The following is a 26,543-nucleotide window of genomic DNA, read 5'->3' as shown; positions in this document are numbered from 1 at the left end:
AGGTCTTCAATCGTCTTTTTGGGAGCAATGTGGTTGCCAAATAATTATGTTGTGGTTCATCAAATGTTAATGTATGGTAGCAGTCGCCCCATAGCAAGAAGGGCCTGGGTTCAATTCCTTTCTGTTTGGAGTTTCTTCGGGGTGCGCCTGTTTCCTACAAGTCCAAAGACATGCAGTCAGGCCGTCTGATTTTTCTTTAGGTGCCGCCGTTTCCTCACAGGCTGGCCTTAAAATGTGCCTCTTCAACCCCTACCCGATTCGGATACAGATATATTTAGGATATTCCTTGAGGTGCTACTTTTTCCTACCAGTCCAAAGACTTGTGGTCAGGCCAGTTGGAGCAACTAAACAGCCCTAAGTATGGGTGTGTGTGTGTGTCTTGTGATGGACTGGCGACCTGTCTGGGGTGTTTCCTACCTTTCGGCCAATGAATCGGACCCACCACAAACACAGACGGGGCCCTGGCTGACCGTTCAAGGAATCAAATTATATACTTTGGGATCCAACTAGGTGGCACTATCCTTTCATTTGGAGCCAACAGAACTGCCCCAATCAATAACGCCAAATAGGATACCTAACACACAATCATATTTGTGTCTTCAGCATGGCATATCCAGGCCACCGAGTAGAAAGCACAATCCAGTCTGTCCCATCTGGACAACGTCCGCGTACCCCGACGCCTCGATTTACATCAACCGAACTGGATGCACAAGAAAAGAGGAACGACAATGTAGCCGATCTATACTTCTGTGGACTTCTGGAGCAGAACGGCGCTTTCTCAATAGACATCATCTCCGTCCAGACAAATAGGAGATGACACGGAACATAATGCACCAACTAGCTCCCACACCGGGCCCGAGTAATGGGTCGTAAATTCCAGAGCCCCGGAGCATAAGCTGTCAAAACTCGGCAGTGCACGAACGGCTAATGTTTTTCATCCATTTTCCCTTACAGCTAAATGCGACCCGCCGGAGCTTAGTCTGTTCACCGCATCCAAACTAGCCCCCCCTACCCCCTTCCCCGCCAAACACACACACACACTTCTTCTTCGCCGATCTACCCTGTAGTGTAAGTCAGCCAGCTGTGCTAAAAAACGTTCGCTCTATAATTAATCACGGCAATACAGCGGTGGTCTGGCGCACCACGGCCGACCCCGGCGTCGAATTCGAATCGATGGTATAACCCTGAGCTCCCTGTCAATATCTTTTAAAGTGCAAAAATGCTCAGCCTGGGTTGACCCAATAATGCCCCCTGAGGGGCAGGGACAGTGCCAAACCAACACAAAAGTGGCGTCTTGCACAACAGATATGGATTTGTTCTGGATTAATTCACTTATTCAATGGTAGGAATCAGCACACAGAGAGAACACATGTACATTCAGTCAAGGTTCAAACCCAGATCCCAAGGACTCTATGTTGCTGTCACACTCTGGTGCTCTACACAACCTCTTTCCATTAGAATAGTGTTTTCTCAAATCTGTTTCCTCCCAGGCTGGCACGGACGGGCCTGGCTTCAGTTCCCTGGCCGGGCGATCAGGGTCATCTCCTTGTGTCCTTGTGGGTTTCCTCCGGGTGCTCCGGTTTCCTCCCACAAGTCCAGAGACATACATTTAAATTTTCAGCATTTAGCAGACGCCTTTATCCAAAGTGACCTACAGTACTGTGGCAATTGAGGGTTAGGGGTCTTACTCAAGGGCCAAACAGCAGCAACCTGGTAGTGGGGGGTCTTGAACCAGTGACCTTTTGAATTACTGGTCCAGTAGCTTAACCGCTAGGCTACAGCATCCAGTCTGTGTGTGTGTGTCCTGTGATGGACTGGCAACCTGTCCAGGGTGTTTCCTATCCCTTCGGCCCAATGATTCAGACCCACCATGACCCCTACCAGGGGGTTTCGGGTTCGATCCTCAGCTCTACTGTTCAGCTCAGTTAAAAAAATCACTGTGGACAATGCCCGGTCAAATGGAAGTATGACTATATTGGATGGAACTATAATAGCCTTTAGCATTGGTATTATACACTGAAGGCATAACATTATGACCACCTCCTTGTTTCTACACTCTGTAAATTTTATCAGCTTTACTTGCCATATAGAAGCACTTTCTAGTTCTACAATTACTGACTGTAGTCCATCTGTATCTCTGCATGCTTTGTTAGCCCCCTTTCGTGCTGTTTCTTCAATGGTCAGGACCACCACAGAGCAGGTATTATTTAAGTGGTGCATCATTCTCAGCACTGCAGTGACACTGACCTGGTGGTGGTGTGTTAGTGTGTGTTGTGCTGGTATGAGTGGATCAGACACAGCAGCGCTGCTGGAGTTTTTATACACCTCACTGTCACTGCTGGACTGAGAATAGTCCACCAACCAAAATATATCCAGCCAACAGCGCCCTGTGGGCAGCGTCCTGTGACCACTGATGAAGGTCTAGAAGATGACGAAGTCAAACAGCAGCAATAGATGAACGATCGTCTCTGACTTTACATCTACAAGGTGGACAAACTAGGTAGGAGTGTCTAATAGAGTGGACGGTGAGTGGACACTGCAGTGCTGAGAATGATCCACCACCCAAATAATACCTGCTCTGTGGTGGTCCTGTGAGGGTCCTGACAATTGAAGAACAGGGTGACAGCAGGCTAAAAAGGTATGTAGAGAAACAGATGGACTACAGTCAGTAAGTGTAGAACTACAAAGTGCTTCTATATGGTGAATAGAGCTGATAAAATGGACAGTGAGTGTAGAAACAAGAAGGTGGTTTTAACGTTTAATGTTTGCTAATAAAACCTAAAGCAAAACTGAAGGGAAAAATTAACTTGTAAAGACATCTTCCATCCTCGTGTATCGAGCGTGTCCAGCAAGCAGCTGACGATGATTGATTTTAGCTGGCTTTTCCAACGAAACAGGATACTTGTGGGGCGTTGTGGGAATGCTTTGGCCTGCCGATCGATCCTGTGGGCGAGTCTAGTCACAGACCATCAGGCCGACACGCCGTCCCTCAGCTCTCGGTCCGTTTCAGCTTGTATTCCTTAAAAAAAGGAGAATTAAGAAACACGCTAGTACTTGGAAGCCCATGTTGCAATGCCATGTTTAAAATGTGTCTTCCATTAGCTACATCATACCTATATCTATTTCAAAGGTTTAAATAGTGGAGGATTTGTATGTATTTTGGGGAATATATTAGAATTTCTTCAAGAGATCAGAACTTGTTGGATTAAACACAAATTATGCTCGTTTTTGTGCTTTAGCAAAGCGTTATTAGCTCAAAATAAAGGTAAATAACATGTCGGCTAAGTGAATGTAAACAAATGCTGCCATCTATCGGTGGGACAAATACAGACAGCTCAATTGTACAAATCGGGAAAAGAAAAATGCAAATAAAATAAAAACACAGTGTTCCTTACATTTACTTTGACTTTCACATGTTTCACTTTTCATTTGTTAATAAACATCCATTCCTGCATTTCAGGCCTGCAACACATTCCAAAAATAGTTGGGACGAGGGCAATTTAGCGCTAGTAATGAGGTGATTCCAAACAGGTGATTGTAATCATGGTTTGGTACAAAAGCATCATCCAGGAAAAGGCTGAGTCTCTGATGAGCAAAGATGTTCAGAGGATCTCCAGTTTAAAAACAATGAACCTCAACGAAAGATTGGAAGGGATTTGCATATTTCTCCCTCTACAGTGCATAATATCATTAAACCATTCAAGGAATTGGGAGGAATTTCATTGCGTAAAGGCCAAGGGCATACTTAAGCTGAACGCCCGTGATCTTCCATCCCTCAGACGGCACCGCATCAAGAACCGCCACTCAACAATAGCTGATATAACCACATGTGTGAGGGATTATTTTGGCAAACCTTTGTCAAGCACTACAATACAGAGTCACATGCACAAATGCCACTTAAAACTTTACTGTGCAAAACAGAAGCCTTATGTTAACCATGTCCAGTAGTATGCCTGAAATGCAGGATATCCGCCAAGCAAATGTAAATAAATGCTGCCATCTATCGGTGGGATAAACACAGACAGCTAAATTGTACGTGTGGTATTAATTCCAGACAGTGCACGTTTTGTGTTCGCCCCCTAGTGGTACATGGTTGTATTGTTGTTATTGTTTTTTTTTACAATTGTTTACATGCATTTTTGTTTACATCTCCTCACACAGTTGGTCTAAGCTGGGTCATGTGACATGGTTTCCACACAAAATGCATATTCATCAGCTACTTATTCCCAAGCAGAGATGGTCCTGACTAGGATGGCCACTTCCATAACCCCAAAAAGGTAGACATCAGATCCCAGAAAAGAGGGCATGACAGTAGGTAGTCAGGATATAATTGGGATACAACCAATTGAACTCAAATGTCATAATGAATGTTGTGTGTTAGATTCGACCCTCTTCATTCAGGGTAGGGTTCTGATACAACCAGGTAACTAGATACAATTAGATTGGAAGATAGCCACACCGTGCTGTCCCCAGACATAGTCCATGCATGTCTGTCGACACCCGATTGGAACCCTGGATCCAGCGCTAGTGGGCTAGGGTGGTCTGAGAGCTGACCTCTCAGAGCTGTACGTTGTTTTTCCTTTTGGCATGTCGACAGCATGAACAGCTATTAAAACTTAGTAATGAACTAGCATTTCAGGGCTGGTATCCGGTTAGCATCCGGTTAGCTTCCAAAGAAGGACAAATACGTGTCCGTCCAGGCATTGTGCCAAACTGAGGACAAGTAGATATAAAAGTGGTCCGTCCACCCTAAAACCAGACGTATGGACACCCTAGTACTGATTGATGGTGGTGTCCTCTCTATGTCTGAGATTTGGTTGGTCCAGCAAAAGTAGTGGTGGGTCCAGTTGCTCAGACAAAACGCAGTAACACACCCCAGACGTAGCCAGTCATGTCCGATACCACCTCTGGGGATTCAAACCCTGGAGCCCGGCGGCAGTGGGCTAGCTGCGCCACTATTAGTTGCCCCTAGACTTCATAAAGCACAACAAATAAAGCTGTTGAAAATACACAGTATAGTTACAGTACATGAATAATGCTTTGTATCTGATGTGTTGTCTATACCTTAGAGAATTATGGAGCTTGATTAGTTCATAAGGCTGGTCTCAACCTGGCCAAAACAGACATCCCAAGTTGCAAAAACTCATTTTAGGGGGTACCCCCGGACCTCGACCCCGACCCCGACCCCCCAAGCCCAAAAAAATAAAAAAAATTAAATAACAAAAAAACCTCTCACACACACCAAAGGATATGGGTGATAACAGAACTTTTAGGAGCTGCTAACTGAGCTACTAAGCTAACTGTTCGCGTCACAAACACATTAATGTGTGCTATAATGTGTGCATTAATAAGTGCACTAGATGGTGTGAAAGATAATAGATTTATGTTCCTTACCTTGTGCACTACATTGTATATTAGAAAAGAATTTGTGTTCCATACTTAGTGCACTAGATAGTGTACTAGATAATAAACTTATGTTTCTTACATAATGCTTTAGGTAGCGTATTAGTTAACGGATTTAGGTTCCCTACATAGTGCACTAAATTGTATATCAGATAACAGATTTATGTTCCCTACATAGTGCACTAGATAGTATTTTAGATATGAATTTATGTTCCTTACTTAGTGCACTAGATAGTGTACTAGATAATAGACTTATGTTTCTTACATAATGCTTTAGGTAGCGTATTAGTTAACGGATTTAGGTTCCCTACATAGTGCACTAAATTGTATATCAGATAACAGATTTATGTTCCCTACATAGTGCACTAGATAGTATTTTAGATATGAATTTATGTTCCTTACTTAGTGCACTAGATAGTGTACTAGATAATAAACTTATGTTTCTTACATAATGCTTTAGGTAGCGTATTAGTTAACGGATTTAGGTTCCCTACATGGTACACTAAATTGTGTATCAGATAACGGATTTATGTTCCCTACATAGTGCACTAGATAGTATTTTAGATATGAATTTATGTTCCCTACGTAGTGCACTAGATTGTATATCAGATCACGGATTTATGTTCCCTACATAGTGCACTAGATAGTGTATTAGATAACGCATTCATGTTCACTACATAGTGCACATAGAAAGTGTAACTAGATGATGATTTGTGTTCCTTACATAGTGCACTAGATAGTGTATTACATAATTAATTATGTTCCCTACATAGTGCACTAAATTGTATATCAGATCACGGATTTATGTTCCCTACATAGTGCACTAGATAGTGTATTAGATAACGCATTCATGTTCACTACATAGTGCACTAGAAAGTATAACTAGATGATGATTTGTGTTCCTTACATAGTGCACTAGATAGTGTATTACATAATTATGTTCCCTACATAGTGCAGTAGATTGTATATCAGATCAGGGATTTATGTTCCCTACATAGTGCACTAGATAGTGTACTAGATAATAGACTTCTGTTTCTTACATAATGCTTTAGGTAGCGTATTAGTTAACGGATTTAGGTTCCCTTCATAGTGCACTAAATTGTATATCAGATAACGGATTTAGGTTCCCTACATAGTGCACTAGATAGTATTTTAGATATGAATTTATGTTCCCTACGTAGTGCACTAGACAGTATATTAGACAATTGATTTATGTTCCCTACACAGTGCACTAGAAAGTATAACTAGATGATGATTTGTGTTCCTTACATAGTGCACTAGATAGTGTATTACATAATTAATTATGTTCCCTACATAGTGCACTAGATTGTATATCAGTTCACGGATTTATGTTCCCTACATAGTGCACTAGATAGTGTATTAGATAACGCATTCATGTTCACTATGTAGTGCACTAGAAAGTATAACTAGATGATGATTTGTGTTCCTTACATAGTTCACTAGATAGTGTATTACATAATTATGTTCCCTACATAGTGCACTAGATTGTATATCAGTTCACAGATTTATGTTCCCTACATAGTGCACTAGATAGTGTACTAGATAATAGACTTATGTTTCTTACATAATGCTTTAGGTAGCGTATTACTTAACGGATTTAGGTTCCCTACATAGTGCACTAAATTGTATATCAGATAATGGATTTAGGTTCCCTACATAGTGCACTAAATTGTATATCAGATAACGGATTTATGTTTCCTACGTAGTGCACTAGATAGTATTGTAGATATGAATTTATGTTCCCTACGTAGTGCACTAGATAGTGAATTACACAATTGGTTTTTGTTCCCTACACAGTGCACTAGATTGTATATCAGATCACGGATTTATGTTCCCTACATAGTGCACTAGATAGTGTATTAGATAACGCATTCATGTTCACCACATGGTGTACATAGAAAGTATAACTAGATGATGATTTGTGTTCCCTATATAGTGCACTAGATAGTGGTATTACATAATTAATTATGTTCCCTACATAGGCTACAGGGAGCCGTTATGTAAATGCGGGAGACTCCCGGAACTTCCGGGAGACTTGGGATGTCTGCCAAAACATGCCAACAAGGAATGATGTGTGCATCAATGTCCTGTTTGTGCAGTCTTTCATTGGCCTGTACAATACAGAACACCCCCTCTTTATCATCGTTGTTTACAGATAGAAGCCAATAGCAAAAAATGTACCACTAGATGTCCCCATTGCACCACTATATTTTGGGTCTGGGCTTTGAACTTAAATAATGACTCAATATACCTTACAGTTTACTTACCATCTACAGCATTAAATGAAAGAATTCGATGTATTTTAATCGTTCCTGTTAAATAAATAAAAAACCTGTAATTGAGTGCAGACCTACTGGTGAGACCCTGTCCCATCATACAAATGTATTTTCATTTTAATTCTGGGTTTACACGGTTAGCATGTATTAACAGTGGCACAATTATGAAGTCCTTTTAAAGTATGAAGCAGTCACCTCCAGTGACTGGACAGGGTCAGGGCCATCCTAATCCCTGTCTGGTTGTGGACAAGGAAAGACCCCACAAAGGGCTGCTGATAGACAAGCATCGAGTGGCTTCCATGAGGGAGAATTGAACTATTATGGCTGATGATAGACAATTAAAAGTGCTGTACATTATATAAAAACAGGTAAAACAGTGTAAAAGTAACAGTATCTATTAATATTTACTACACATGACACGTTCATAATAGTTTATTATATTCATATCACATATCTTTATTCTACTTATACACCTACACAGTATTGTACAGTAATACCTATTTACCTATAGTACTTACTTTTCACATACTTTTGTTTTACTTTATCGTACCTTGAGCTGGTCTGTCTGTCTGTCTATCTATTCTGTCTGTCTATTCTATATGTCTGTCGTTATCTGTCTATCTATTCTATCTGTCTGTCAGTTAGTCAGTCTATCTATTCTAGATGTCTATTTATCTATCTGTTTCTATCTATCTGTCTGTCTGTCCATCCCTCCATCCATCTATCTGTGTGTCTATCTATCTATCTGTCTCTGTTTGTCCATCTGTCTATCTATTCTGTCTGTCTGTCTATCTATGTGTCTGTCTGTCTGTCTATTCCGTCTGTCTGTCTGTCTCTATCTATCTGTGTCTGTCTGTCTGTTCTACCGGTCTGTCTGTTCTGTCTGTCTGTCTAGTCTGTCTGTCTGTCTTTCTATCTATCTATCTATCTAGATGTGTGTCTATCTGTCTCTGTCTGTCTGTCTATTCCATCTGTCTGTCTATCTGTCTATCTATTTGATGTCTGTCCGTCCATCTATCTGTCTGTCTGTCTATTTGTCTATCTATCTATTTGATTTGAGCTGATTATCTAGAAGTACTTTATGGTTTCCTGCCTTTTGTGCCTTATTATTTTATTTTTTATTTATTTAATTTTCGATGTGATGGTAAAAGTCTGGACGTTTTCCTCTAGGTGTTGGAGTTTAACGAGCTGTTATGGCATCTATCGTGCAGCAGAGGGCGCAGCTCGATTAAACAAAGTCTTCTTCACATTAACGGTTAGTCTTGGTGGATTTGGGAGCTTTTAGTCTGACGGCTGTTAGAACCAATAACCTCAATAATGAGCTTTTTTATTTAGACAAACCCCCTGTCAATCAGATATATAGCATTCCAACAGCATTTTCAAACAGGTCGTCCCATTACTACTGGAAACCTAGCGTATTTTAACCTACTGGGACACCAATATGGCTGTCAAAACTTTTGCTATTGACCTTTTAAATTCCTAATCAAGGGTGGACAACCAAGGCCAGAGGCCAGCGCAATTTGGCGATTACCAAGTCATATTGCAAGTAGGCCTACTAAACTTAAATAAAATAACTAATTATCTAAATCAGCAGTAGGCATGTTTACAAAATACGCTAGACATCAGCTCTTCAAACGAGGGTATGACACCCTGTCCTAAAACGTTTAGCTCCCGCGTACATTGCTGATCTCCTGATACAGCATAGCCCATACGTCTACTTTGTTCTAATCTTCTGGATCAGTAAGAATACCATATAAGTATAGTCATAGGTCACACAGCATTAAACTGGAACAGCACAGTTGGTATAGCAGAGCTGTGGATGCCAGAGTTTGGCCATCGCGCGCATGTTCTCCCAAGTGGGTTTCTTCAGGGTGCATTGCCCAAAAATATTGTTCCATTCTTTGCTTTTAAGATGTAAGTCCTTATTACAAATTAGGAAACTGGGTTGAAAGCCTAGAGCCACGTTTGAACCCAATATTGAGACAACTTGCTTACTTTTACCACACATTTCATCCTGATCACCCACTATAACTGAACGTCTTGATTTGTATGTATTCCAGAATTAATAGTGGATTTTTATGTACCACTAATTGTTTTCAACCACACTTTAAAACTGTATTCTTTTAGTTTAAATATGAATAGTGTAAATAAATATAATGTAAATATAATAGTCACAAATAAGAATCTGATTAGGCATCTTAAGTACATGTAGTAAAGCTTAAATCTATTTAACGGTAACACGTTTTACTATCATTTATTATTAGGGATGTAAAGATGCACCACAAGACAGTTAAAAATCTATTCACATGTGTAACAATTCAAATTGGTTTATATGTATAATGAATCGATATTCACCTTGCCTGGTTTACATCACTAGAGGGTTATAATACATACACAGTATATACAGTTGCAATCAGAAATATTATTAAAGTTTTTTCAAAGAGCAAGACTCTTCTTTGGATGACTTGTTTATGAGTTACGTGGTAGATAAATTTAACACAGAAACTGCGCTAGCAAGTATTTGTGTGTAACAGTATATTTTGTTAACATAGCCATGTCTTAATTATTCAACCCCTATATAATATTGTTGTTCTCAAAGCTTTCTGACAGTTTTTATGGCCTAAAGTAGAGTTGAAACATAATTAAGCCTTTCGGAACGCTATAATGATCCTTTATTTGCTTTAGCTGTGATGCATATATAAACCCCACCCATGAAGGTATTCAAGTTCAGTTGCAATCATGGAAAAGACAAAGGAGCTTCCCCAAAAGCTGAGCGAGGAGATTATTTCATCAAACCTAAAGGCCCTTGGGTATAAGATGATGTCCAAATAATTTAACATTCCAAGACACACCATTGGGAGAAATATATGGAAGTTTCAAACTTATGGAACAGCTGCAAACCTAGCTGGCCAGGGAAGAAAGCCCAACATTTCATCAAAGGCCTTCAGCAACTTAGTCAGGACAACTAAGAAAAACCCCTGTGTGAGTGCAAGACACCTACAGAATGACCTGATGACGACTGGTACAAGTGCTTCAGTGGCAACTATAAGACATGCACTGAATAAACAAGGAACATCACTGACTCCAAGATGCACTCCACTCATGACCACAAGAAACATCAAGAGTAGACTAGAATATGCTAGGAGGAATTTGGATGAGACTACAGAGTTTTGGGAGACAGTTCTATGGACTGATGAAACCAAACTGGAACTGTGTGGACATATGGACCAGCAGTATGTCTGGCATGCGAAAGGCCAGGCTTATGACCAGAAGAATACCATCCCCACAGTCAAGCATGGAGGTGGGTCATTGATGATGTGGGGCTGTTTTTCTGCGGCAGGAACTGGCAATCTTGATCATGTACCTGGCATCATGGATTCCCAGAAATACCAGGCCATTTTAAAGAGAAATGTGATGCCTTCTGTTGACAAATTAAACCTTGGTGATCAATGGACTTTCCAGCAAGACACTGATCCCAAGCACACCTCCAAGTCAACCAAAGCTTGGTTAAGAAAAAGATCCTGGAACATCCTGGAGTGGCCTTCTCAGTCACCAGATTCAAATCTGATTGAAAATTTAGTGGGATTTAGAGAAGACAGTTGCAGCACAGAAGCCATCAAACATCACTGAGCTAGAGGCTTATGCATGTGAAGAATGGGCAAAGATTCCAATCAACAGGTGTAAGAAGCTTGTCAGATCTTACCGAAAATGTTTGTTAGAAGTTATAAAAGCTAAAGGATGCTCCACAAAGTATTGAAGCTGGGGGTTGAATAATAATGCACATGCACATGTGTTAAAAGATTTATATTTTTCATTTGAACTCCAAAGTTAAGTCAACCTCTGTTGTCAAAATAACTAAAATATGCATCAATAAATATGTTTTGTCGTTTAATTAGGTTTTTTGTAATTTATTGTCATCAAATTTCATCCACATCACTATAATGTCTTTCGAGGTGAGGGGGTTGAATATTTCTGATTGCAACTGTATATACTGTGTATACACACACAAATATATATATATATATATATACAGTGTATCACAAAAGTGAGTACACCCCTCACATTTCTGCAAATATTTCATTATATCTTTTCACGGGACAACACTATAGACATGAAACTTGGATATAACTTAGAGTAGTCAGTGTACAGCTTGTATAGCAGTGTAGATTTACTGTCTTCTGAAAATAACTCAACACACAGCCATTAATGTCTAAATAGCTGGCAACATAAGTGAGTACACCCCACAGTGAACATGTCCAAATTGTGCCCAAATGTGTCGTTGTCCCTCCCTGGTGTCATGTGTCAAGGTCCCAGGTGTAAATGGGGAGCAGGGCTGTTAAATTTGGTGTTTTGGGTACAATTCTCTCATACTGGCCACTGGATATTCAACATGGCACCTCATGGCAAAGAACTCTCTGAGGATGTGAGAAATAGAATTGTTGCTCTCCACAAAGATGGCCTGGGCTATAAGAAGATTGCTAACACCCTGAAACTGAGCTACAGCATGGTGGCCAAGGTCATACAGCGGTTTTCCAGGACAGGTTCCACTCGGAACAGGCTTCGCCAGGGTCGACCAAAGAAGTTGAGTCCACGTGTTCGGCGTCATATCCAGAGGTTGGCTTTAAAAAATAGACACATGAGTGCTGCCAGCATTGCTGCAGAGGTTGAAGACGTGGGAGGTCAGCCTGTCAGTGCTCAGACCATACGCCGCACACTGCATCAACTCGGTCTGCATGGTCGTCATCCCAGAAGGAAGCTGACGCACAAGAAAGCCCGCAAACAGTTTGCTGAAGACAAGCAGTCCAAGAACATGGATTACTGGAATGCCCTGTGGTCTGACGAGACCAAGATAAACTTGTTTGGCTCAGATTGTGTCCAGCATGTGTGGCGGCGCCCTGGTGAAAAGTACCAAGACAACTGTATCTTGCCTACAGTCAAGCATGGTGGTGGTAGCATCATGGTCTTGGGCTGCATGAGTGTTGCTGGCACTGGGGAGCTGCAGTTCATTGAGGGAAACATGAATTCCAACATGTACTGTGACATTCTGAAACAGAGCATGATCCCCTCCCTTCGAAAACTGGGCCTCATGGCAGTTTTCCAACAGGATAACGACCCCAAACACAACCTCCAAGATGACAACTGTCTTGCTGAGGAAGCTGAAGGTAAAGGTGATGGACTAAACCCAATTGAGCACCTGTGGCGCATCTTTAAGTGGAAGGTGGAGGAGTTCAAGGTGTCTAACATCCACCAGCTCCGTGATGTCATCATGGAGGAGTGGAAGAGGATTCCAGTAGCAACCTGTGCAGCTCTGGTGAATTCCATGCCCAGGAGGGTTAAGGCAGTGCTGGATAATAATGGTGGTCACACAAAATATTGACACTTTGGGCACAATTTGGACATGTTCACTGTGGGGTGTACTCACTTATAATGCCAGCCATTTAGACATTAATGGCTGTGTGTTGAGTTATTTTCAGAAGACAGTAAATCTACACTGCTATACAAGTTGTACACTGACTACTCTAAGTTATATCCAAGTTTTATTTCTATAGTGTTGTCCCATGAAAAGATATAATAAAATATTTGCAGAAATGTGAGGGGTGTACTTACTTTTGTGATACACTGTATATATATATATATATATATACACACACACTGTGCATATATACACACATATACAGTATATATACACATATATTAAATATTAAATATACACATATTTTATATATACTGTATATGTTTTACCACCACTTTATCCAATTTAGGGTACAACACAAAATACATACATACACACAGAGGGGCTACTGGACCAGTAATCAGAAGGTTGCCTGTTCAAGATTGTATACTGTCACAACTGTTGCTTTGTATATACACACACACAAATATGCACAAGTATGCATTTGTGTATGCATTATATATATATATATATATGTATATATACTGTACATACACATATACACACATATATACGTATATTATTATATATACACTGCATATATATATATATATATATATATAATATATATATAATATATACAGTGTATCACAAAAGTGAGTACACCCCTCACATTTCTGCAAATATTTTATTATATCTTTTCATGGGACAACACTATAGAAATAAAACTTGGATATAACTTAGAGTAGTCAGTGTACAGCTTGTATAGCAGTGTAGATTTACTGTCTTCTGAAAATAACTCAACACACAGCCATTAATGTCTAAATGGCTGGCAACATAAGTGAGTACACCCCACAGTAAACATGTCCAAATTGTGCCCAAAGTGTCAATATTTTGTGTGACCACCATTATTATCCAGCACTGCCTTAACCCTCCTTGGCATGGAATTCACCAGAGCTGCACAGGTTGCTACTGGAATCCTCTTCCACTCCTCCATGATGACATCACGGAGCTGGTGGATGTTAGACACCTTGAACTCCTCCACCTTCCACTTGAGGATGCGCCACAGGTGCTCAATTGGGTTTAGTCCATCACCTTTACCTTCAGCTTCCTCAGCAAGGCAGTTGTCATCTTGGAGGTTGTGTTTGGGGTCGTTATCCTGTTGGAAAACTGCCATGAGGCCCAGTTTTCGAAGGGAGGGGATCATGCTCTGTTTCAGAATGTCACAGTACATGTTGGAATTCATGTTTCCCTCAATGAACCACAGCTCCCCAGTGCCAGCAACACTCATGCAGCCCAAGACCATGATGCTACCACCACCATGCTTGACTGTAGGCAAGATACAGTTGTCTTGGTACTTCTCACCAGGGCGCCGCCACACATGCTGGACACCATCTGAGCCAAACAAGTTTATCTTGGTCTCGTCAGACCACAGGGCATTCCAGTAATCCATGTTCTTGGACTGCTTGTTTTCAGCAAACTGTTTGCGGGCTTTCTTGTGCGTCAGCTTCCTTCTGGGATGACGACCATGCAGACCGAGTTGATGCAGTGTGCGGCGTATGGTCTGAGCACTGACAGGCTGACCTCCCACGTCTTCAACCTCTGCAGCAATGCTGGCAGCACTCATGTGTCTATTTTTTAAAGCCAACCTCTGGATATGACGACGAACACGTGGACTCAACTTCTTTGTTCGACCCTGGCGAAGCCTGTTCCGAGTGGAACCTGTCCTGGAAAACCGCTGTATGACCTTGGCCACCATGCTGTAGCTCAGTTTCAGGGTGTTAGCAATCTTCTTATAGTCCAGGCCATCTTTGTGGAGAGCAACAATTCTATTTCTCACATCCTCAGAGAGTTCTTTGCCATGAGGTGCCATGTTGAATATCCAGTGGCCAGTACGAGAGAATTGTACCCAAAACACCAAATTTAACAGCCCTGCTCCCCATTCACACCTGGGACCTTGACACATGACACCAGGGAGGGACAACGACACATTTGGGCACAATTTGGACATGTTCACTGTGGGGTGTACTCACTTATGTTGCCAGCTATTTAGACATTAATGGCTGTGTGTTGAGTTATTTTTAGAAGACAGTAAATCTACACTGCTATACAAGCTGTACACTGACTACTCTAAGTTATATCCAAGTTTCATGTCTATAGTGTTGTCCCATGAAAAGATATAATGAAATATTTGCAGAAATGTGAGGGGTGTACTCACTTTTGTGATACACTGTATATATGTACCAAAGGACAGTTATGTTGTGACACAGAATGTTGTTATTTAACACGTCCAACTTTTTGGAGGAGTCTTTTTGGACTTATTTTTAACACTCCCTGGTGCATCATACACTCCCACACATGATGTGTAACCCAAAAAAAGTTTCTAGTAGACGTCACCTGATGAGAGGAAGAAAAGAAAAAAAAGTTCAGGACAAAATAAATAAATAAAAAATAAAAAACACTCCTTATCCCCGCCTCCAGTGAGGAAAAATCCGCCCACTCCAACCAGTCGGCCCGAGACCCCCTTAAACACTTAAAAAGAGGTGGATCACACACACACGCTCACACGTACACATACACAAGCCTTCATTCAGCACTGGCTTCCTAAGCTGATTTACTTTTTTGGCTGCTTGGCTCGTCTCTTGTCTCTTGGTGTGGTTTTTTTCCCCCTACACCTTTAATTAAAGGCTTTGATCATGTTGAGGATGCTACAGCAGCGGGTTGAGCTTTTATTACTGATCTGGCTCTGTCACTTCATTCAAGAGCAAAAAGTCCAAGGTGAGTACATAGTTCTTCTTACTGCTTCTTATTGCTGCATGGTAGGAGTAATTGGACAGGATCGCGGTGCGCACAAAGTGGTGTAAAAGTTTGCTTTTTTGGGGGGTGCACGCTTTATGCGGCTTTGAGACAGGTGCGTCTAATGGTTGGTGCGTCTAAAAATTTGTGGACATGTGTTGTCTGTTGTGATGTGGTAAAATATAGGATTAAATATGTTGACTGGAAAGAATTGTTGGATGCATTTAAGTGCTATAAATAAGTCTTAGTGGAAATATTGGTAAGCATAGTTGCGCGCTTGTATAGACGCGCCTTTGGAAAGGTCACTGTTTTGCGCAATTGAGGATAAAATTTCTATTTAATTTCTTTCTTTTTGTGTTCTTAATTATTCGCAGTGATTTGAAGGCATTTTATTGCATGTTGTCTATCTGGGTCTTAAATGCATTCTAAGATTGGCGCAAGGAATAGTGCCAGTAATTGCATTATTATAAATATATATACATCTATATAAACATATACACTATTTAATGCACAAGAAAGCATTGATTGTGGGTACCCCCCCCCCCCCCCCCCCCACCCCCCCCCCCACCCCCGAATGTCTATCAGTCATCAGACGACTAGACGATCCAGTACAGAAAAGTTTGATGATCCCTGCTGGGACTGGAGGCTTTAATTGGACTGTCTGGCGCATGGACTCCCCACGGCACAAGACCTACCAGGCTATATTAATAAATAAATAGGGCATTGGGGCAACATGTCTGAGCCATATTAAGATCAGCACTTAAATGCATATTTATCAGTGGAAGGATTTGATTGTTTAAGAATGATAAAATGCCTGGATGTCTTAATATCAAGCTAGAAAATTAGGGAGAGCCGTGAGACGCAGACAGCTCTAGAGTCTAGACTGGCTTTCACATTGTTCAAAGTGGGACTGCCTTAACCCCATTAATTACAATTTACTGCGTGGACATTTGGAATAAATGGATATTTAAGAGTAGAACTGGACTGTAGTGCGAGTATAAAAATACAAAAATAATTATAAAAAAATTATAAATAAATAAAAAAATGCGACGGGGGAGGGATGGGTTGCCAGATTGAGACGCCACTTGAATTCCTAATTGTATCTCTGATTATAAACTGCTTGCGGGATATGTTTTATGACTTAAAGCTTAATTTATATTCTCCAATCTACTTGAGATTATAATATATAATTAGCTTGTGTTTGTAATCCAGAAAGAAGTCACTTCGATCAATCTGGCAACCCCGTGGAGTCTGTAGGCGGCGCGGTTAATACAGACTGCACGTGTTGTGTCTGGGTCAGCGGCTTCAGACTTTAATGCGACTGTGTGGTGTGTGTGTTGTGTGTGTGTGTGTGTGTGTGTGTGTGTGTGTGTGTGTGTGTGTGTGTGTGTGTGTGTGTGTGTTTTTCCATCACCAACCCCCTCCTCCTGTTTTTTCGTTTCCAGCCGGGAACTGCTGGCTCCAGCAGGGGAAGAACGGTCGCTGCCAGGTGCTCTACATGCATGGCATGAGCCGAGAGGAGTGCTGTCGGAGTGGCAGACTGGGCATCTATTGGACAGAGGAGGACGTTCCCAATAGCACCCTGTTCCGCTGGACCATCTTCAACGGAGGCGCGCCGAACTGCATGCCGTGCAAAGGTGCGAGGGGCCCAGATGTGTCCAGAAAGATGTTTCAGACATCATGCCCCACTGCCAATCACGCCACTTTTAAATACTAATACTAGACATCTACAATGCAATGACCTGAATGGCTGAAAGGGGTACCACCATAGCTGTACCACATGGCTTGTATATCATTGGATACAGCTTTGTAGATCGGCTGGCTATAAAGGACACTTCACACAAAGCATCATTTTAGGTGCCTTCCAAACCAGGTCTATCCAGTTGCTTGGATAACTAGGATCTTATGCCCCCCATGTATCAAAAATAACCTCTAATTAGTTCATTGTATTGTATCTTACCTAGACAGATGTTAGGGCTGTCCTAAGGGGTCCCTTCCTGGTACAACACTCCTATTTATCCGGGCTTGGAACCAGCACTAAGGATGCCCAGATGTGCGTGCCCCCAATGGCTGGGTTCATGTAACGTCATGCACCTTCTGTATTTATAAGCCCAGTCTGAGATTCGAACCCCTAGAACTCCATGCTCAGGCTGTAGTGGCTCAGGGGATAAGATATTGGAATTGTAATCATAAGGGTGCTTCTTAAAGACCTCATTTGTTTGCACTGTAATTGGTTACAACTGGATAATGGTGTGTGCTGAATCCATTGGCGTACATCCCAGTAATGAGCCCCTCATGATATGGGTCCCAATACAACTGCACTGCCAGTAGGTACGCCCCTGGTACTGTTCTAGATAAGGTTTTATCTAGAAGAACCCTTTGATAGCCTGTTTGCCACAAAGATCCTTTTGTGTTTTTCTTAATTAACCAGTTGCTGGGGGGTCCCTGATTGCAGTCGAGGTGGGTATATTGCTGCTCACGCCTGCTCCCACCCGCTGTGCAGCCCTTAGCGGAACCCTTTTTCACCCATCGTCAGGGTCCTTACACAGCGTCTGAAGACCCTACGCACATAGTCCGGTCATCCTGCCCTAGCAGAAATGTGTCTGCTGCTGGCACTGCCAATTATGTCTGCTAGATGGCTAGGAAATACCATAAAGTCGTTTGATTTTATAACCATAGAGGGTCAAATAATATAGTAATATTAATATATAGTTTTATTAATAATAATAGTTATATATATATATGTATACAACGATCAGCCATAACAATAAAACCACCTCCTTGTTTCTACACTCACTGTCCATTTTATCAGCTCCACTTACCATATAGAAGCACTTTGTAGTTCTACAATTACTGACTGTAGTCCATCTGTTTCTCTGCATGCTTTGTTAGCCCCCTTTCATGCTGTTCTTCAATGGTCAGGACTCTCCCAGGTATTATTTAGGTGGTGGATCATTCTCAGCACTGACACTGACATGGTGGTGGTGTATTAGTGTGTGTTGTGCTGATATGAGTCCACTCACTGTCCACTCTATTAGACGATCGCTCATCTGTTGCTGCTGTTTGAGTTGGTCATCTTCTAGACCTTCATCAGTGGTCACAGGACTCTGCCCGTGAGACACTGTTGGCTGGATATTTTTGGTTGGTGGACTATTCTCAGTCCAGAAGTGACAGTGACAGTATTTAAAAACTCCATCAGTGCTGCTGTGTTTGATCCACTCATACCAGCACAACACACACTAACACACCACCACCATGTCAGTGTCACTGCAGTGCAACTCTGTGGTGGTCATGTGGGGGTCCTGACCATTGAAGAACAGGGTTAAAGAAGGCTAAAAAAGTACGTAGAGAAACAGATGGACTACAGTCAGTAATTGTAGAACTACAAAGTGCTCCTATATGGTAAGTGAAGCTGATAAAATGGACAGTGAATGTAGAAACAAGGAGGTGGTTTGATGTTATGATTACTAGTCTGGATCCTGAACAATTGCATAATGCTACAATCACTTTGTCTGTATTTACAAGCAATTACTAGCCTACACTGGTACAGAGCAAGCATAGCATTATACTTATACGTATACTGTAATACTGTAATACCCCCCCATTCATCCTCCTCTATTAAATCTCAGAAACGTGCGACAACGTGGACTGCGGACCCGGCAAGAAGTGCAAGATGAACAGACGGAGTAAGCCGCGCTGCATCTGCGCCCCGGACTGCTCCAACATCACCTGGAAGGGCCCGGTGTGCGGTTCGGATGGAAAGACCTACCGAGACGAGTGCGCCCTGCTGAAAGCCAAGTGCAAAGGGCATCCGGATCTGGAGGTGCAGTACCAGGGCAAATGCAAAAGTAAGATCTGTTGTTTACATATGATTTAGTACATTGTGTATGACTGTTCCAACCCCAGTTTAGGTGATGCTTGTGAATAGTCTGGGTACGGGGGATTATTTCCAGAAGACTTGAGTACTTGAGTAGACGGGGCCTTAGGGGAATGTGTGTAGCAATATTGGTTCATAAGGAGGGTAGTAAGGGGTGTCCTAATGCAACAGATTTAGCTGAATTATTAAACACTTCGTCTTTATTTCCCTCTAGACGAGAATTGACTAACAAGCCGTCTAAATAATGCCAAGTCATGCTGAAATAACTCTTTTGCAACAATTCTGGCAACCGATTCGCAGCTTGGGGTAAAAAACCTTTTGTCCTCCCGTTCCTTCCCCCATCCTTAGAGACGTGCCGCGATGTGCTTTGCCCGGGCAGCTCGACGTGCGTGGTGGACCAGACCAACAACGCCTACTGCGTGACGTGCAACCGCCTGTGCCCCGAGGTCATGTCGCCCGAGCACTACCTGTGCGGGAACGACGGCATCATCTACGCCAGCGCCTGCCACCTGCGCAGGGCCACGTGCCTCCTGGGCAGATCCATCGGAGTCGCCTACGAGGGCAAGTGCATAAGTGAGTACTCTGAGATCTGGACACGTCGAGCGGTTTCCAACTAGCGATGCACGCCAACGTTCTGAACCGATCCTGACCTTTTACGCTCCCATGAAAGTTGTGTTTGCAATTATTATTTTGTAAAGAAACACCGTGGGTGTCTAATTGCTTACAGATGTTGGCTGTGTCTTATTACAAACCGAGTGCGATTCCACGTTTTGTGCAACCTTTACCTCCAAAGAAGTGCATTCCTTTAGCCCCAAGTGATATACGTCCAGAATGAAGCATCTGTTTTTTGTTTTTGTGTTTATCCCCCTATCCCTGAAGTGGTCTTTAACTTATATAAAGGTTTATTTTCCATCTTTTTTTTATTATTATTATTCAGAGGCCAAATCATGTGATGACATCCAATGCAACGGGGGGAAGAAGTGTCTCTGGGACGATCAGCTGGGCCGCGGGCGCTGCGTCCTGTGCCAGGACGAGGCGTGCCCCGAGAGCCGCTCGGACGAAGCCGTGTGCGCCAGCGACAACACCTCGTACCCCAGCGCGTGCACCATGAAGCAGGCCGCCTGTTCGATGGGGAAACTGCTCGAGGTCAAACATTCGGGATCGTGTAACTGTAAGTAAACACGATGGAAAGGAAGACGATCCGATTCTGATATCACACGCTCCCGGCATCGATTCCTTTTTGCTTTCTCCGTAACAAATGCCTGGCAACGCTTCCGCACCCCCCTCAAATCTGAGAAAGGACTCAAACTGGAATTTTTTTCTTTTCTTTTTTTTGAGCATGTCTTTCTATTTGAACTGGCTTGAACTGGCTTTGAATGAATTTAGAGAGCAAGATGCTGGAAAATATGAAGTTATATTTTTTTGGGAGCTGTACTAATATACTACTATACTAATTCATACAATAATAAGAATCAGTAGCTATTAGTCAGTCGAACCCGAACCCTTGTTCCTTTATTTGTGGTGTTTAATCTACGATACTTCACCAAGTCTTGTGTCATGTTGCTAATTTCATGATGATAATGTCAGATGTATGATTTTAATATGCACTGTCACATGACTTATAATAATAACAGATATGATCAGCATGATGGGCAAAAAACAGTAGAACCATAAGGTGATTGTAATATTGGTCACAATTATTAACATTATTAAGAGAAATTATGGCTTTATATGCTATCCAATCAGATTAGTGCAATAATTTAGGTACATTGCAGATTCCTATAACACAAATCATGGCAATACAATCCAAAATTACCATCACCTAATGGAATCATACAGCACCTACATTTCCAATGACGCCAACAGCATAAAGACAGGGTTGGGCAGTAACAGAATGCACATAACATTAGAACCACCTCCTTGTTTCTACACTCACTGTCCATTCTATTAGACACTCCTACCTAGTTGGTCCACCTTGTAGATGTGAAGTCAGAGACGATCGCTCATCTATTGCTGCTGTTTGAGTCGGTCATCTTCTAGACCTTCATCAGTGGTCACAGGACGCTGCCCATGGGGTGCTGTTGGCTGGATATTTTTGGTTGGTGGACTATTCTCAGTCCAGGAGTGACACTGAGGTGTTTATAAACTCCAGCAGCGCTGCTGTGTCTTATCCACTCATACCAGCACAACACACACTAACACACCACCGCCATGTCAGTGTCACTGCAGTGCTGAGAATGATCCACCTGCTCTGTGGGGGTCCTAACCATTGAAGAACAGCATGAAAGGGGGCTAACAAAGCATGTAGAGAAACAGATGGACTACAGTCAGTATGTAGAACTACACAGTGCTTCTATATGGTAAATAGAGCTGATAAAATGGACAGTAAGTGTAGAAACAAGGAGGTGACACCACTAGGCAGGAAACACCAATCCAATCCCGGACAGGTCACCAATCCATCACAGGGAAAACACACACATATACTGACTGACTGCATGCTTTTGGACTGTGGGAGGAAACCGGAGCACCCGGAGTAAACCCAAACAGACACAGGGAGAACATGAAACTCCAAACAAAAAGGACCTGGATAGCCGATAGAACCTGGAATTCGAACCTAGGACCTTCTTGCTGTGAGGCAACAACGCTACCCTATATAATAAAATAACATAATACAAATGCCTTGCTCTCCTCACATCATGGGAGGGGTTTGAATGGCCACTGGGCACAAATTGTAACAATACTCTTTGCTTCATTCAGTGGATTGCATGGACCGTCCACTACCACCCCTACTAATAACACCAAGGAGCAAGTGTGCGTTTAATTGTACCTTACGTATGTATTCTAAATGTATTCTGAGTATCTTGCCAAACCCTGACTAAGGATGTGCTGCTTAGCGGCTTTGTTGTGAATGTGATGGGTCTGAAAAAAAAAAAAACCAAGGGGGCATAAGTAACTTTTTGGCACTAAATTGAACTAAATTGTACATCTGCTTGTTGCTGGGTGGAACCCTCAAGAGTTAATTCATATTTTATATCTTTAGTGTGTCTATCTGTGTATGTGTACGTAACGTAATACTGTATTACACGCAGCTGTGGCCCTTAGGGTTTAATTATACGCCTTAAATGACTGATAAATACCCAACATACGAAATACCCTCCCTTAGGGAACCACCTCAGCAAGCTAGACAAGTGATATGCATACCTTTATCCAGCCCAAAATGTCACTTACGCCCCAATAAGTAACTGCCTGTTTGTTTTTATTGCTCGGTCAGTCAACATTTCTGTAGAAGAATATACCTCAGAGATACGTCCGCTTGCTAAGGTCGACCCAGGACACGGGACGAGCGTCCTACACAGTAAACAGTACACGTTAGAGATGGAAAATACTACGAGCCGATCCTATACCACAAGAGCACTTTTTTGTTTTGTCGTCTTACAGGATTACAGGATAACAGGAATCTGCAAAATTAGAGCTGAGCCTGTGAAGCCCCCCGTACCCCCCCTATCCCCCCCACCCTCGTTCCGTACATGAGACATACAGAACTCTTTCTTGTACTTCTCAGACTTTCGCATGATTCGATCGTGACGGCTATGAAAGGCCGAGAGAATTGACCAAAAGATCTAAGATTCTGCGCTGTCGTGGTGTTCATTCATACAACAGCTACCGTGTATTCTCCCATATAGCCATAACGGAAGACCAGGAGGAGGACGATGATGATGATGATGATGATGATGATAATGATGATAATGAAGACCGGGACTACAGGATTGTCTATTTAGCACCGATACTGGACAATACCGGATAAACTGCCGTCCACCAGCCAGAAACCTGTGGCAAGGAAAACCATGTCCACACTGTACAAATGTGTATGCTAATTTATTTTTTAATAATAATAAAAAAAAAGGAAGTATACATATAGTTCAGTCTGATAGATGTTTATTTATGCAGTGTTTTATAATTTATACCTTTACATTGTTCGACTTACTATCTTGTGTCTTTTATTATGAAGAACTATATTTGTCCAAAGAGAAGCAGTGTTATTTATTGTGAACGCTAGTATGTAAGTGTAAAGTGTGTAAACTGCCGGTTGTAAATTGCATTCCCTGAGCTGTAAAAAGCGCTAATATCACCATATTTTACATTTTTTTTATTTCATACTTACCTGCATGTCAGCTTGTGTGTTTATTTATTGGGGAAAAATAACACTTTTTAATGTAAATGTCGTATTTCTATCCTTTCCTTTCATGAGGTTTTGTTTACTTGTTACTGACTCATTGACCAAATGGATTTTCCTCAGTCATTCTGCTACATACACATCGCTATTCTCCGAACGTTCACAAAACACAAACCTTCTGGGTTTTTTTTTCTTTAAAGTTATTTATCTATCTTTTAAATTTTATATATTTCGTTATAAAACAAACGAAAAAAACGAACTTTGCTTCATTTTTGACCGTAAATGTGCCACACGTTTTATGCCAACGTCCCGTCTCAGAGCTCGCGCAGTACAACACTATCAATCAAACTATCGAACGTTATCGGTTCTCTTTGTGTCGCTTTTAAAATGTATTTTTATTTCACCAGATAGTTATAAATATATAGTTTTGTATTTTTTTTAATGTAAATGTCATATGTATATACAAAGTTTGACGGTATTTGTACAGATATGAAGAGTGAAACAATACAAAATAAAATGAATGTCGTTTTACATTTGTGTGGAGTGACGGTTTGTTTTGATTAGCATTACTAGCATTGAGGAGATAATTAAAGTCAAAAGTTAACATACATTTGATTTTTTTTTTAAAGAATACTTAATACACACTTCCATTAAAAAAACCTTCTTTAAAAAAAAATAAAAAGTCATTTTTAATTATTATATATACAGACTAGGCATAACATAATGACCACTGAAGGTGAAGTGCCAAAAATGGGCACATGAGCACCTACCTGGGGAACACATGGCATCAGGATGCACTGTGGGAAGAAGGCAAGTCGGCGGAGGCAGTGTGATGCTCTGGGCGACGTTCTGCTGGGAAACCTTGGGTCCTGCCATTCATGTCGATGTTACTTTGACACGTTCCGCCTACCTAAGCATCGTTACAGACCATGTGCACCCTTTCACCATCTTTCAGCAGGATGATGCACTCTGCCACAAAGCAACAATGCTTCAGTAATGGTTGAGGAGCACAAGAACCAGTTTGAGGTGTTGACTTGGCCTCCAGACTCCCCAGATCTTAATCCAATCAAGCATCTGTGGTATGTGCTGGACAAACAAGTCCGATCCATGGAGGCCCCAGCTCGCGACTGACAGGAGTTAAAGGATCTGCTGCTAACATCTTGGTGCCAGGTACCACAGCACACCTTCAGGGGTCTAGTGGAGTCTATGCCTCGACGGGCTGTTTTGGCAGCAAAAGGGGGACCAACACAATATTAGGAAGGTGGTCATAATGTTCTGCCTTATCCATCCATCCATCCCTCCATCCATCCCTCCATCCATCCCTCCATCTATCTATCTATCTATCTATCTATTAGTAATATATAATTAAAAATATATATTAATTCATACTTACAATCTATCTCTTTAAAAGTTTTATTATAAATTTTTCATTATTTAATAAATACTGCTATCCCAGAATGACTCCTTTGTTTTACAAAACAAATTTTTTTGTTTTGTTGTTTTTGTTTTATTTATTGTTATGTGCTGCATGATGGGTCGACTATCTATCCATCCATCCATCCATCCCTATCTATTGATCCAGCCAGCTAGCTGTTGTTATTATTAATTGTTATTTTTAGTTGTTATTCATTGTTGTTATTATTAAATTATTGAAGTTTTTTAATAAATAATGCTGCACCAGAATGACTCTTTGATTGTTTTAGTTTATAAAAGTATATTCCTAAATAGCTAGCTAAATTATAATTAATTTATTATTATTTAATGAATACTGGTATCCCAGATATATTTTTTTTATTTTACAAAGCTATCTATTTATCTATCTATCAATCTATCTAGTTGTTGTTATTATTAATTGTCTTTATCAATTTATTGGAGTGTTATATAAACACTGCTATCCCAGAATTTTTATTTTATAAAGCTTACAGTTATGTGCTGCATGACGGGTCAAATTGTTGCTGGTGTGCCACCTTAGCTTGACAAATTTATGGTTCCCTTCAACCCCAAACCAGCAAAAAATGGGTCTGTGCAAAGGAAAAAAAAAACAGAAGAAAGCATCCATGGCATGCCACTTAATTTGAGTCTGGATCTCTTCAAAGGGTTTACTTTTAGATGGTCGGTTTCCTCCTCGTTTCTCATGGATGAAGAGACAAGAAAGCCCCCTTCTGGGACCGAAGGCATGCCATGTCATAACACACTCATTTTCCACCATTTATCAGTTCTTCGGATTCTTCCTCCTTTATTTTTACCATTCATCAGAAGGAGGTTGGATGTGTCTGGCCCCTTAAAGAGCTTGAGGATGAGATCAAAGATTCTATTGATCAGTGAAAGAGCTGACGGGTCTAAGGGACTTCCCTGCGCTTAGACCCCGCGCCGAAATCTCAATTTAGCTTTAATGAGACCCCATTCATGTACACTTACCCATAGAGTAAGTGGGGCGTAATTGACCGGTTTCCTACTTAGTTGAATGTAAATGCCTTCGCTGTTGGAGATGTATTATGAAAGGTAAGATTTTACTTTTGTATTAAATACACATTAAATTCTGGTTAATTGACGGACAGGTAGTAATATTTCCTTAAGCCTGAACGTCTAATAGATCTGTCTAAA

General features: G+C 41.4%; 1 protein-coding gene across 1 annotated transcript; it reads left to right on the top strand.

The window, feature by feature from the left end:
- Positions 1 to 15,788: 15,788 nt before the first annotated feature.
- On the top strand, positions 15,789 to 24,435 carry fsta (follistatin a). Its single transcript, XM_063017441.1, has 6 exons — positions 15,789 to 15,870; positions 17,334 to 17,525; positions 19,518 to 19,736; positions 20,114 to 20,338; positions 20,703 to 20,936; positions 23,449 to 24,435. The coding sequence occupies exons 1-6, from the start codon at positions 15,789 to 15,791 to the stop codon at positions 23,568 to 23,570; spliced, it is 1,074 nt and encodes a 357-aa protein (XP_062873511.1). The 3' UTR covers positions 23,571 to 24,435.
- Positions 24,436 to 26,543: the final 2,108 nt, after the last annotated feature.

The sequence above is a fragment of the Trichomycterus rosablanca genome, chromosome 21 (assembly GCF_030014385.1).
Source record: "Trichomycterus rosablanca isolate fTriRos1 chromosome 21, fTriRos1.hap1, whole genome shotgun sequence".
Classification (NCBI taxonomy): Eukaryota; Metazoa; Chordata; class Actinopteri; order Siluriformes; family Trichomycteridae; genus Trichomycterus; species Trichomycterus rosablanca.
The sequence above is the reverse complement of the archived record's forward strand: the minus strand, read 5'-3'. Positions and strand labels throughout refer to the sequence as shown.

Bases quoted from the DNA above. Each gene is read 5' to 3' on its own strand.
- fsta (XM_063017441.1), top strand. From the start codon at position 15,789: ATGTTGAGGATGCTACAGCAGCGGGTTGAGCTTTTATTACTGATCTGG. The intron at 19,737-20,113 runs GTAAGATCTGTT...CCCCATCCTTAG, and splicing joins GTACCAGGGCAAATGCAAAA to AGACGTGCCGCGATGTGCTT. The intron at 20,937-23,448 runs GTAAGTAAACAC...TCTCCCATATAG, and splicing joins ACATTCGGGATCGTGTAACT to CCATAACGGAAGACCAGGAG.